This window comes from Dasypus novemcinctus, chromosome 26 (genome assembly GCF_030445035.2).
Source record: "Dasypus novemcinctus isolate mDasNov1 chromosome 26, mDasNov1.1.hap2, whole genome shotgun sequence".
Classification (NCBI taxonomy): domain Eukaryota; kingdom Metazoa; phylum Chordata; class Mammalia; order Cingulata; family Dasypodidae; genus Dasypus; species Dasypus novemcinctus.
Genome location: NC_080698.1, coordinates 51,290,916 through 51,304,796, shown reverse-complemented (window position 1 = coordinate 51,304,796; position 13,881 = coordinate 51,290,916). Strand labels below are relative to the sequence as shown.

General features: G+C 60.8%; 2 protein-coding genes across 7 annotated transcripts in view; both read right to left on the bottom strand.

Moving 5' to 3' along the window:
• Positions 1-2,452: 2,452 nt before the first annotated feature.
• On the bottom strand, positions 2,453-7,349 carry RHO (rhodopsin). Its single transcript, XM_004477246.3, has 5 exons — positions 6,989-7,349; positions 5,142-5,310; positions 3,748-3,913; positions 3,363-3,602; positions 2,453-2,563 (listed from the first exon to the last, which is right to left on the bottom strand). The coding sequence occupies exons 1-5, from the start codon at positions 7,347-7,349 to the stop codon at positions 2,453-2,455; spliced, it is 1,047 nt and encodes a 348-aa protein (XP_004477303.3).
• A 6,046-nt stretch (positions 7,350-13,395) lies between these two features.
• The window catches only part of IFT122 (intraflagellar transport 122), a 100,641-nt gene continuing 100,155 nt past the window's right edge, over positions 13,396-13,881 (bottom strand). For all 6 annotated transcript variants that reach the window (XR_011647560.1, XM_023584294.3, XM_058288621.2 and 3 more), the window contains one exon: positions 13,396-13,818. Coding sequence is in view for 5 of the 6 variants with exons in the window: in XM_023584294.3 (XP_023440062.1) it covers positions 13,729-13,818 (90 nt within the window). In the remaining variant the exon portion in view is untranslated. The remainder of the gene's footprint in view (positions 13,819-13,881) is intronic.

Below are 13,881 nucleotides of genomic sequence, written 5' to 3'. Positions count from 1 at the left end.
GTGACCCAGGCCCGGCCAATCAGAGGAGGAATCCCCATCCAGCCATGGTGATAGGTTTGGGGGTGAGCATGTGACCCAGGCCCAGCCAATCAGAGGAGGAATCCCCATCCAGCCATGGCGATGGGTTTGAGGGTGAGCATGCGACCCAGGCCCGGCCAGTGAGACCAACCTGGGACTTTTGTTGGAACTACGGGGGAAAGTTTCTGCAGGGCCACTGAACCTGGAACTGCTGGTGGCCATTTCTGCCACATTTTGGGAACAAGCTGCCTGTGAAGGAAGTCGACAGAGGGGAAAAGAGGGCCAGGAGAAGGGAGGAGACAGAACCTGGGTAAAATCATCTCAGCACCTGCGTCCAGGGTGCCTGTGGCCCTGGGCTCTTCATGTATGTGAGTCAATACAGTTTTCTCTTTTGTTTCAGCCTAGTTGAGTTGTATTTCCAGCCACTTGCAATCAAAGGAATCCTGATGTCAAGTCACGATTTAGCACAAACAGGGCAATGACAGAGGCCCGGGATATCACGTGCTCCACTCCCAGCGGCAGGGAGGATATTCTCACCTCAGGCTCCTGCCGCTCTTTCCCCACCTTGAAGTATGGGGGTAAATCCCCATACTGTATCTCCATCCCGGGCCGCTTGCCAAGGGGGTAAGACCTGGTGAGGCCTGCTTGAGCTGAGGCCTCAGGAGTGGTCATGTTAGCAATCCCCCACCACCTGCATGTGCCAGGGTGGGTGTGTGAGGGCCACACTGTTATCTGAACCCCTCAAGGCCAATTTTAAGATTCCCTCTTGCAGATAAGAAGGCTCAGAGACACGGGGTAAAAACCTTGCTCACACAGGTCACCTGGGTCTTTGTGACTCCGAAGTTGGGGCTTTGCCCGTTCCCAGGACTGCTCCCTCCACCACCAACCCCCCAAGGGGCTCTGGGCTACTTGGCTCTGCTCGTCCAAGCATCCCACGTTCAAGGGATCAGGTGAAAGCTGCCCGGTTTCAGTCGTCCTGCAAACAAAGACCTTGAAAGTGGCGAACAACTACAACAAGAAACCCAGACGTTAATGCAAGGCCTAGGAGCTGAGCTTTTAATGCCCTGATTTGCCTTACTCCCCTTGCAAAGCTGGGGAAAGCCAGAGCTTCCAGCATTGTTTATATGCATGTGTGTGTCTGTGGGGGGGGGTTGGGGGGCGGTTACTGAGGCAACTCAGTTCTTACACCCCTGAGTTCTGGCTGGCTTTGGAGCATGAACCCTCCAGAGTGAATGGATTGGCAGCTGCTAAAGACAGGGGCTTGTCCACACTGAGGAAACTGTGACCTGTAAGCCATGAACAACCCCAGGGCAAATTTCCCACTGTTAGTTTCTAAGCTCTTTGAGACAGGAGTGACAATCGGAACTCAGCTCTTCATTGAACGTGGGCAGGTGGGCATGGCTTCTAGAAGCTCTGTACTGGCGCGGAGGTGCTGTGGCCTGGGTGCTGGGGTAGAAGGAACAGGTGTTTTCCAGAATCTGAAAGAAAGACCCCTCTCTCGATAGGCTATATTGGGAAGGGGAGCCCCTGGGCCTTAGCCCCAGACCCCAAAAGTTTGTTTAAAGTTCGATGACTGCATTCCCTCCATCGCCTCTCCCTGCATCTGGACCCCCAGCCCTGGGGTGGCCACGAATGCCCGGCTGATTTTTAAAGACCTGCTGAGACTGCACAAAACGCCATTGCCCGGATGCTTAGGGCCTTGTGCAGTCCCAAGGCGCTCACCATCAAGAAGAGAGGGTCGTGATAATTAGTCACGAGAATAGATCGTATTCATAATGCTAGCTACAATCCGTACAGCTCCTTACTGTGTATGAAGTCTTAGACACACACACAGACACTTATGCATGCACACACAATCTCATTTGTACTTCATCGTGTAGGAGGCAGGGCCAGGATTGGAATTCCCAGTTTTTGGAGAAAAAAATTGTGGCCCAGGGAAGGAAAAAGGATGAGCTGCCGCAGCTAAGGCGGATTTGAAAGGACAGATAGGTTCTCTTCATCCTTTCCTTCCTTCTTCTCTTCTTTCCTTCCTTTCTGCAGCCATTCCTTTGTTCATCCATCAAGCATTTATTAAGCACCTACGGTGTGCCCCACTCTGTGCTAGACACTTATCCCTAAGTGGGGACACTTTTCCAGAGAGCAAGAATTCTTGTGTTCCTGAGAGCCAAGTTGGGGGGGTGGAGGGAGGGGTCCCACCAGCTCCTGGGGTCTCAGGACTTCAGACGGGGGTCTCCGTGTGTGTCCCTCCTCCGGCCGACCCCGCCAAGTAGGGAACTTCATGTGTCTCTCATGGATTCATTCTTTTTCTTTTTTTTAACTCAGGGAACCTCTGCCACCTTGTTCGCTCCAAAGGACTCGTCTCCTGAGGGGGTGGCTCGGGGTGGGTGTGGGGGGCAGAGCCTGCTGCAGGCGGCCCCTGAGTGCGCAGCGGGGCTCAGGCCGGGGCCACCTGGCTGGTCTCCGTCTTGGAGGCCATGGCGGAGGCCTCATCGTCGCCCAGCGGGTTCCTGCCGCAGCAGATGGTGGTGAGCATGCAGTTCCGGAACTGGAAGGCAGAGCCGCGTGTCAGGACCAGGGGCTACGGCGTGGCGGAGTGGCGAGATCCACGACGCCGGCCTCCACCCCCTTCCCCACCTCCGCCCCTCCACAGACCACTCCCCTCTCAAACTAGCTGAGCATAAGTCAGCCCCTACCCCAGAGGCAAACCCTAGGAGCTAAACCCCAGGGGGCTTTGGCACAGATGGAGGGGGAAACTGTCACTCCACACTTTCTCTTAATTATCTCATTTAATCCTATGCATTTGTAATTTTGCCCTTTCTATGGATGAGGAAGCTGCAAGACCAGAGAGGGGAAGTGACTTGCCTGGGATAACACAGCTGGAACATGGCAGAGCTGGGATTTGAACTCAATAGCCCTGGTCCCAAAGACCATGCTTTCTCCCCTGAATCATGGTTTCTGCAGAGACACTGCTGCCGTTTGTTACAGAAACACTGTATCCCCCAGAGAGGATTTGGCCTCAGAACACGACTGTTTTAGCTCCTTAGTCAGCTTAGCGGAAATTTGCACCATCCCATTCCTAGCCTTGGGACTCGGATTTGGCTCTTCAAGCAGGTTTCCAACCCCTGCCGGGACTGTCACTTGAGAGCCAGCATCAGAATCACCTGCAGGGCTCCTGGGTGGGGCCCAGGTACCTGCGTTTCCAACAACACCCAGGTAACCCCTACTGCCTGTAGCCCCGGCACCCACCGACTCCCCACGCCCTCCTTGCAGGTGGGAGGCCTGAAGACTGGCGGATCTTTCTGGCCTGGGGGGCCCTGGCCCCTCCCCGCCCGGCCAGCAGGCACCTGCTTGTTCATCATGATGTAGATGACGGGGTTGTAGATGGAGGCGCTCTTGGCGAAGAACGCGGGGAGCGTCATGAAGATGGGCCCGAAGTTGGAGCCCTGGTGGGTGAAGATGTAGAAGGCCACGCTGGCGTAGGGCAGCCAGCAGATCAGGAAGGCGATGACCATGATGATGACCATGCGGGTGACCTCCTTCTCCGCCTTCTGGGTGGTGGCCGACTCCTGCTGCTGGGCAGCGGCCTGGGCGGGGAGGAGCCTGGTGTCTGGACGGGAGCTCCCGGCCGATGTCCCCTCCACGCCCCCAGGGCCAGGTCCCACCCCCGGCCAGACCCAAGGCTGGCGCCGCGCACGCACCCCGGGGTGGAGCCCCCCCAGGCCCACGCACCTCCTTGACCGTGAAGACGAGCTGCCCGTAGCAGAAGAAGATGACGATCATGGGGATGGTGAAGTGGACGATGAACATGTAGATGACAAAGGACTCGTTGTTGACCTCGGGCTTGAGCGTGTAGTAGTCGATCCCGCACGAGCACTGCATCCCCTCCGGGATGTACCTGAGGACCCGCCGGCCGGTGGGCCCAGAGGGCCGGTCAGAGGAGACCCACAGGCGAGGGGCCTTCGGCCAGGACCCGGCACATGGGCTGGGCAGCCCCGAGCCGGCCTCTGCCCCTAGCTGGACCTGTCTTGCCCTCTGAACCACGGGAACGCGCCACCCTCCCGGGCCTGGGCAGCGGTGAGGACCGAGTCAGCTGGGCAAAGGGGTCCAAGCACACCCCGGCTTTCACTTGTCCGGCCCCTTCCCCCAGTGTTTCCGTTGGCGCTGGTGACCCATGTGGGGCCATTTTGGGGGCCGCCTGGCGGCCAGGGGCAGGGCTGCAGGCCGCATAGAGCAGAGGGCTGCGCGGAGAGGGGCAAGGCCCCCCGTTCTGTACCCGAGGCGGTTTACACACCCTGGGCCTCACTAGCAACTGGGCGAGGGTGCTAGCAGGCACCCTTAGGCAAAAGACGGGGCACACGGGTATAGAAAGGAGCTTCGAGCAGCTCTGGGAGGCAGGAGGCCATGGGGCATGTGGTTGGGACATTGAGGTTTCTGAGGACAGTGGCATTGGACCGAGACCGTAAAACCTGGGAGGGCACCGGCGGGGCTACGGAGGATGTGACGGGGTCAGGCCGGGAGGTGGGGACGGGCTCGAATTCAGCCAGGGCTGAGAAACTGACACCCGGAAGACAGAGAGAGGACGAGAGGGAGGCAAGAAGGGGATTTTCCCCAAAGCGGGGGGACATGCGACGTCTGGGAGCTCCTTCATCTTTGACCACAAGCCCCAGAGTCGCTTGTCCCATTGCCCAAACTGCTGGCCGCGCCATCTCCCATCTCAGCCCCTTGTTGGGAGACAAGAGCCGGGAGGCTGGGCTGGATGCTGCCCCGGGGCCAAGGGGTCCCCACCTGCATCAGGGAGGCTTGGCCTCCGGGGGTTGAGGCCCAAGGTCAGAGAGAACTGCCTAAGGGGCCCTGGGCCAAAGAGGATTGGGCTTGGGCTGTGGCTTAATTGAGGATTAGGGGCACAGCCAAGGAGAAGGGGGGGCTCAGGCACTGGGACAGCCCCGCGGCCCCCTGAGTCTTCTCGCCTCCCCTCCGGCCCTCACCCCTGCCCCGGGAGAGTTGCCAGGGCAGGCGTTTGGGGCCGGGGCTGACGAGCTCAGCGACGGCAGTGGCCCCGGGTCCTGGCTGGGGGCCCCACCGACAAGGCCCCGGGGACCCTCCCCGTCTGCGCAGTCCCTTACCTGGACCAGCCGACGAGCGGGGGCACGGCGCAGGCCAGGGCCATGACCCAGGTGAAGGCGACGCCCATGACGGCGTGGTTCTCCCCGAAGCGGAAGTTGCTCATGGGCTTACACACCACCACGTACCGCTCGATGGCCAGCACCACCAGGGACCACAGGGCGATCTCCCCTGCAAGGCGGGCGGCCGGCTGGTCACCGGGCCCCCCGCTGCGAGGGGAGGACTTCTCCCAGGTGAGGGGACCCGCCTGCCAGGTGGGGGAGCCCCCCTGCAGGTGGGGGAGCACTCCCGGGAAGGCAACCGGGAGCAGGTGGGAGAGGGGCTGGACCCGGAGAAGAGGAGAGCGGGGGAGCGGGGAGAGGGCTCAGCAGGCGGGAGGGAGGGAGCCGAGCAGATCCTGGGGCGGGAGCTTAGCTGGGTCAGAGCGCTGGGTTCATGAGGCACACGGAAACCAGATTGTGGGGTCCCTGTGGACTGGGGAACGAGCACTTCCTCAGCAGGGCGAAAGGCAGGGGTCCTGGGGAGAAGGCAGTGCAGAGGGGAGGAGCCCCCTTGCCTTCCTCTTGGCCCTCGCGTGGTAACCCCTCCCCTGGGAGGCCCAGGTCACCAGGCATGGGGACCCTCGGCTAGGAGCCCGAAGGACTGGGCAGTGCTTTGCTCAGAGGAAGAAATAACATCGACATCTGCCCCGCACGTCACCCCAGGAGCTCGGGGGGCAGGATGGCATTTAACTCACCAAGCTGGGACCTTTCAGAGAGTGAACGGAGACACGTGAACAGTGACTCCAAGGCAGAAGTTGTCAAGTGGGACGGACACTGCGGAGAAGGGCGCACCTGCCCGGGGCCCCGTGCCCCTCCCTGACCTGAGGCACCGGGGACAGGAACACCGAGGTACCAGACACCTGAAGATGGCCCGAGGCTGCCTGAGAACCGGACCCCGGCAGCCGCCCGGGCACGTGGGGGCCGACGAGACCCAGCGGGAAGAGTGGTCCCCGGGGCTGGCGCTCAGCCCCCCAGCCCCCTCGCAGCTCCTGCCTGCCCGAGAGGCTGCGGGGCCCAGGGGCACACCTCTGGCTCTGAGCCAGGACAACGAGGCTCCGCTCGTCTCGTCCCTGAGACTCTTCCCCTCTCCGTGCCTCAGTTTCCTCATCTGCTGAATAGGATCCATTATCCCTGCCAGACCCCCATCAGCCTTCCAGTCGCGTGGAAGAAAATATTCAGAAGCACCCTTGACAAGGATGGCTCTGATGCCCCGACGAAAGGGGTTGCTTCAGGTGATGAGCTTCCCAACACAGCCTGGAAGCAAGGCAGAGCGCCTGGAGGGCACCCGAGCTCAGGCGGGCTGGGGAGGGAGTCAGGCTAGAGGCCAAGGGTGGATGGAGCCTGTCCCCAGCGCAGGGGGTGCTTGGGAGACCGAGGGACTGAGAGACCGGGGTTCTCCTTCCCGCCTGGGCTGGGGGCCTCCTGAGAGCGAGGAATTGTCTCGCCCCCTTCTAGCGGCGTCTGGCGAGGGCCTGACCCAGCGCCGCTGCTCTGAGGCTTGGTGCTCGGGAACAGATGCGGGCTCCAGGCTCAGCTCTGCCCCCTGCCGCTGTGTGACCTTCAGCCGCGCACTTGACTTCTCGGAACCTCAGTTTCCTTGCTGTCAAAACGCAACATCGCGCAGCAGCGAGCCAGAGACGAAGACCGTTCAGCGGCTGCCCTCAACCAAAGGCAGCCTGGCTTCTCGCTAGCGGCGTTTGTTGCTTTGGCTAACGTGGTCGGCTACAGAGGGGAGCAGCCACCATTCCCTGGCCCGGGGCTGTCCCCTGCCACGCTCCCCGGATCCCTCCGCACCCCGGGGGCTGTACCTCCGATGGTGGCAAAGAAGCCCTCCAGGTTGCAGCCCGTGGGCCCGAAGACGAAGTAGCCGTGCAGGGAGGTGTAGAGCGTGGTGGTGAAGCCGCCCAGGACCATGAAGAGGTCGGCCACGGCCAGGTTGAGCAGGATGTAGTTGAGCGGCGTGCGCAGCTTCTTGTGCTGCACGGTGACGTAGAGCGTGAGGAAGTTGATGGGGAAGCCGAGCACGATGAGCAGGAACATGTAGGCGGCCAGCAGGGAGAACTGCCACGGCTCGGCCAGGTAGTACTGCGGGTGCTCGAAGGGGCTGCGCACCACGCCCGTCTTGTTGGAGAAGGGCACGTAGAAGTTGGGGCCCTCCGTCCCGTTCATGGTGGCCCCGGCGCCCCGCGCGCGGCTCCGGCTCACGACGCTGCCGAGGACCCGGCTCGGCCACCGCGGGCTCCGGCCGGACGACTCCGGGTTGCAGTGCCCTCTCCCCCCCACCCCCCAGGCCCTTATGAAGGGGCTCCCCTCCCCGCGCTCCCGCCTGAGTCAGCACCCGGGGGCTTGAGGGTGTTACGCATCTAATTAATCCCCACGCCGCCACCGGCGCCTGATTGGCCTCCAAGAGGGGCCAAGGTGACACCAGGCAGAAGCCTGGGGGCTTGGGGGCCTGGGCTAGGAGAGGAGGCCCTCCCGCAGTCTGTCTGTCCCTCTAGTGGCCCTGGCCTGGGATGAGGACCTCTGGACTCCATGCCTGTTTCTCCCTGGCTTAGCGGGCACTGAGTTCGAGTCTCGCTCACTCTCTCTCAACTGGACCGTGAGCTCCCAGGGGGTGGCTCTCCTGGGTTGTCCGAGGGATTGTGTGTTCACTGCGCACCTGTCCCTTCCCTCCCTGAGTCACTGCGGGACCCATGGATTGGCTGGGGCCTGGCACTAGCTCATCTCATCAGATGAGGAGCTCGCACAGGGGCTCGGGAAGATGGGAATCCACTCACTCGCCCGTGCCTCACCTGGGAACGAAGTGTGGGTTAGACACGTGGACCCAGGGCAGTGCCCGGCCTGGGCGGGGGGGCAACTGGACAGACATCTGTTTATTCAACAGACGTTTATCAAGCACCTACTGTGTGTCAAGGAGACACACCCATGAACTACGAAAGCCCCTCCCCTTGGAATATTTGCATTCCACAAAGCAGTAATGAAACCAATAGAAACAGGAAAAGCTCAGATCGTAACAAGCGTTACACAAGGAAACTAAAACAGAGCCCCTGTAATGACTCGGCCCCCCTCCATGCTGTGTTTTATAGAGAGCAACCAGGGCAGGCCTCCCTGGGGAGGGCAAGTTGGAGCTGAGAACCAAATGATGGGAAGAAACCAGCCACGCCAAGATGGGAGAGGGGAGCGAGTGCAAAGGCCCTGGGGCAGGCAGCAGGCTGCCGGGGTAGGGGTCCCTATCTCTCGACCACCTCCCCTGAAGCCTCTCGCTCGGTTCTCTTCCCTGCCTGGGATGCCTCCCTCCATCTGCTCAGCACGGGCTCCCTTCCCTCCAGCCCACCCAGGCCTCAGGGGGCTTCCCCCAGCCAGGCGAGGTGGTGTCTGCCAGCGCGCGCCACAGGAGGGGTTTAGCGGAACGAGTGTGGCTGTATGGGGGGGCGGGGTGCCGACCCCTCCCAGGTTAAGGCGCTTGGCAGGGTGATTAGACCCAACGCTAATGAGGTCAAGGTGGAGGGTTTGATTCTGACGTGGACCCTGGTGGCCAGAGGACGGACGCTGGACTTCCTGCGGCCACGAACCCCCGGCCGGGCCGAGCCCCGCCCGCCCCCCACCAGCACCTCTGTGCCCGGCTCCGGCGCCTTCCTGAAGTGTGTGGCGGGGTGGACGCCTTTTCTTTCTCCTCTGTTCCTGTATTTCTTGTGCGTCTCCCACGCTGTCACGTGAGCTCGGCAAGGGTGGGCCTGGGACTATCTTTTCAAGACTGGATCCCCAAAGCTCATGGTCCCTCGGGAATATTTTTCCTACCACTGGGATGAGCTGGGATTTCTGTCTCTTTTGGTCACCGATGTATTCCAAAAGGCTGGCACAGAGTAGGTGCTCAATAAATGTTTTTGGATGAATGAATGAATGAATGGGCCTCAGTTTCCTTCTCTGTAAGAGTTTACTAGGCCCAGCCTCATGGGGCTCTGGGGAGGATTAAAAGCCACCGCCATGGGGACGGTGCTCTCTATGCCGCAAAGTATGTTGAAGTTCTCTTTTTCTTCTTAAACCAGAAATGCTCTTCCTCCAGAACAACCGGCTTCTAGAATTGCTGGAAGGTTGTTAGAAGTCGCTCCTCTGACCCTCCCGGCTGCATCCCGCAGTGAATTTTCAGGTCTAGTGAGGTCTTTTCAGCCCACCAGGCAGCTTGGGGGGACAGCCCCAGGCCTGGCCAGGGCCCCCCACCTCACCACAAACAGCTCTCAGGGAAAGATCTGCCAGTCCTTCACACTGTGGTATAAATGACTGAAACAGAACTTAGCTGGGAAGGTGGCAAAGGCCCTAGCTTGACTAGTGCAGGCCTGGGGCAGACACTTTTGGGTAGGGGTGGCCCTGGATTCCCGCCCGTGTCTCAGAGTCACCCTGAGACCCCGGGAAATCCTGTTTCCCTTCTGTCGGCCTCATTTGGCTGGAACAGGAATCTCTGAGCATTGTCACACATCGTAAGCAGGGCTGGGTGGGCCTGCTCGGCTTTCTCCACCCTGCAGGGCTGGGGCCCACGCACCTCGCAGTTAAGCCCTTGCTGCGCTCCCCGCATTGGGGGTCCCCTTGGCGCACGCTGGCATCCGAACAGAGGCTGGGAGATGAGACACGGGCTCTGCGCCCAGACAGCCTGGCTCCAGCCCAGCCCCGCCCTTCTCAGTGCCTCAGTTTCCTAGCTGCTTGATAAATATTAGCTGGTGGTATCAGTGCCTCACTGAATTTCACTCAGGCCTCAGCTCACAGTCCACATCCTTGGAGACCACCCTAAAAATCATGCCGCCCACTCCACGCTTTGTTTTCTACACAGCACTGATTGCTTTCAGCAGGCATCTGTTTGACTGCCCGTCTCATTCTGGAATCAGGGCTGGCCAAGCCTGGTCACGGCCACACCCCCTGCTCCTAGCTGAGAAATTCTCATAAGTGTTTGTCGAATGAATGAATGAACAAACCCTCCTCGGCTCATGCCCCCCATCCCTCCACCCAACCACTGGGGAGACGGATCCCAGAGGGGTTAAGGCTCCTCAGCAGAGCTGGAACTTGAACCCAAGACTGTCTGACCCCAAAGCCTGAGCTCTTTCCTCTCCCAGGACAGGTCTGGAGGGGGGTCCCCGCGCGTCGATGGCTGAGCCTGGAAACCCCGGCTGGGGGGCGTGAGGAGCTGGAGGGCAGGGCCCAGCTGCCCCCAGGGTGCCTGTGCCCGCACACAGACAACGCCCCTGGCAGGCTCCCGGTGCCCCAGCCCCTCGGGGAGCCCCAGTGTGCAGCTCTGACGCTGCCCGCGGAGGATTAGGGGCTTAGCCGGCAGGTGCGCAAATAGCTCTTAAGCTCAGTGTGAGGGGTGCTGCTGGGTCAGCAGCTTCCTCCTCCTCCTCCTCGGCTGTCCCCTCAGTCACTGAGCCCCACTGGCTTCTTCACCAGCCGAAGGCTGCGATAGACTGAGGACGTCAAGGGGGAAGCAGAGGAGGGACAGCAGCCAGCCTCCTACTCTCCTCCGCTTCCTTCCTCTTCTCCTTTCCCTCCCACTTCCTCTTTTCCTCCTTCCTTCCCTCTCCTCCCTTCTTCCTGCCCTCTCTCTCTCCTTCCGTCCAAATCCCAACATCCGCTAAACACCTGCTCCAGGCTGTCGGCTGGGCGCGGGGGACGCCGGCAGTCGCAGGGGGCAGGGGACAAGCGGGAAACAACCGCTGTGAGGCGTGGGCCTTTGCTCCCAGCCCCGGGAAGCTTGGGGTGCTCCAGGGACGCGCTTCCTGAGCAGGGGGCAGGACCCAGAGGGCGAGAGAGGGCTGGGCGTGGCGGCTGCTGGCGTCCTGGGAGTCTGTTGGTGACTGACCAGCGTGCCCTGAGGCTTGCGAGCAGAGGAGCGGCGTGAGCGGTTTCCATTTTAGGAAGATGATTCTGGAGTCTGGGTGGGGAAGTAGGGGAGCACTGGGTCTTGTGCCTGGAGTCTGGGCGGAGGGGCTTGGGGAGTGCCGGTGTCACGTGCCTGACCCAGGGTGACGGCCCCGTCCTGGCACTGGCCTCTTTGCGGAGCCTTCTGCCTGCCCCCAGGGCACGGCCAGCACAAGTGGAGGGTCTGCTGGCCTCTGCTGTTGGCACACACACCCCACGGCGGGGAAAGGACACAGCCCAGGCCTGGGAGAAGGGGCCTCGGTACACGCAGGCCAGAGCCATGCGGGGCTTCTGGGAAGAGAGGGGACCTGAGGCCCGAGGACAGCCATCAGCTGAGGCAGAGCTAAACCCAGTCCACGTGGGTCCAGGGCTCCTTCTGAGTCACCAAATCTCACTCTTCCTTACTTCCTCCTTCCAACACTTGGGTGCCATCCGAGGACTTGGAGACGAGAGATCCAAATCCCAGCTGGAGCCTCTTCCAAGCTGTGCGATCTCAGGCAGGCAGGACCTCTGGCCAGGCCTCCTTAGTTAACTGGGCATCTTCATACACCCCCTGGGGGGGCCCTCCGTGGATGCTGTCACCAAGCACCTCTCACAGATGGAGACACCAAGGCACAGATCTCAAGCGTCTGGCACAGCAGAGGCTAGAACTTGGATGTCTGGACTGAAAGGGACCTCATCCCTTGGGCTTCTGAGAGAGAGGTTTGGACTCGGGCAAGCCCCGCTGCAGGCCAGAACAAGGAGAGGAGCAGGATGTCCTGCTCCTGCGCGGTGGCTGGAGCTTGGCTCAGTAAATATGGAAAGTGAACGTGGCTGAGCCTGTGTCAGCATCCCCGTGGTGGAGGTGGCACGCGGCCCTCTCGGAGGGGAGCGCTGCTGAGGGTGAAATACTGCACGGAGGGCGCCTAGCCGGGGTCTGGCCTCGGAAGGCGCTCGTTCTAACGGGCTCTGGGCTCGGCTTCCCCGCGATGGCAGAGCCCCGCGTGGCGGGCGCTGGCTTCCGTGTTCCTCGGATGAGAGGAGGGGAGCGCCCTCCTCCTGCTGGAGCGGGGACCATCTGATGTGCCACTGTGATTGACGCCTGTCGGGGCGGCTGGGCTGTTTTTCCCCTCTCCCCTTATTCCCAGCCATATGCAAATGATTTCGTTTCGAGTACGCGCTAATGGAAATCCTAACACATTAATAAATGTTTAGCAAGAGAGGGAGCATGCATGATGGTGAGTAATTAGACACTCCACGGAGGAGTTCTGTTGGCACAACTGTCTGGCTCCCTTTCTTTTTCTCCATCATCTCCCAAGACAGACGCGGCAGGCGGGAGGAAGGGGTGGTCTGGGGGTGTGGGGAGGCTCTGGGGCTGGGGCTCCGACTCCGGCCCTCACCGCTGGGTGGCCCCTCCCCGCAAGCCTCCCCAGGCCTCGGTACGCTCACCCTTCCCGTGGGGACGTGGGCCCAGCCTGCCGCTCCCCAGATGAGCTGGGAGGTGTGGATAGCCCATCTCGAGGGGCGGCTTGCCTGTTCTGACCTCCCAGCTCCCTTCTTGGCCCCTAGGCTGCTCCAGGACTTTGCATAAAGCACCATGTGGGCGGCTCCCGGCAGGAAGAGGTGGACGATGACAACAGGCCCGCACCCACTCAGGGCTGGGGGAGCTCCCTGGGCCCTGACGCCCACCCCCCGCCCCCACTGGCGTAACGTGGAAACAATAAACCTTCCCTCACGGGCTGCTTTGAGAATTAGACGCATATGCAGTGTGGCTGGCACGGAGAAGGCCCCCGGGGGCTGGCTGTGAGTGCCCCTTCCCAGCTTCTCATCAGCTACTCAGCACCCGCCCCCCTCACTGGGCGGGGCCCTGGGGGGCTCAGGGGGGCTCAAGGCATCTCAGCAGGCAGCGTGGAGTCTCACAGGGAATCCACTGGCTTGCGGAGCTGGGGGAGGGGCCCTCTCGGCAGGGCGGGGGCCGCTCTGTGGGGCTGGGGCAGCGCACGAGGAGAGGGCGGAGGCGAGGACGGCGTCGGGCGGGACGCGGCCTCAACAGGGGAGCGACCGCGGCGCAGCCGTGACATCGGCCTCCTTGCCCTCAGCTTCGCAGTCAGGTACCCTATTTCTTGTTAAGACAGAGTTCCATTAAACCAAAATAAATAAGCAAAAAATAACTACTCCCCTACCCCTTCCCATACTGCCATTTTGATTAGATTAAACCTTAAGAGCACACACATATAATGTTCCTCTTAGATTGAATTAGAAACAGGTGCACTTTTGCATAAGGAAATTAAGTTGCAGACAATATGAAGATTTGTGAAAATGCAGACACTGATGAAAATAAGTAGCCCTTTTATTTGTAATTATTGAGGCAATCTGTTCGCAAAGTGTACATGTTAATGGTCTGGCAGATCTGTGGACTCCAGCAGGCTGCCACCAACATCTCGGAGCCTCTTGGAAAGTAACAGATTTTTTTCCTTAGAAAATATATGTACATTCTCTTCCCCATCTCCTGGTGCTATTTACAAGGCACAAAACGCCATAAATAGGAATTGGTTCCGTGCTTACACAGGCCCCTCCCGCGGTGCAAACTTCATCTGGGCAGAAGACATGTGCTGGCAGTTTAACTCCTTCCGCTCTGGCAGGAGGGGCGGGGCGGGCCGCGCTGTCAGGGGCCGGGGTCGTCGATGCGCCGGCGGCAGTAGGGGCAGCAGGTGTGCTGGAGCACCAGCAGCTCGTAGTCCTCCGAGTGGAACATCTGCGGGGGCGCGGCCGGCAGGGTTGAGGGCACAGCTCGGCCCCACGTGGTGGGGCTGGGGAG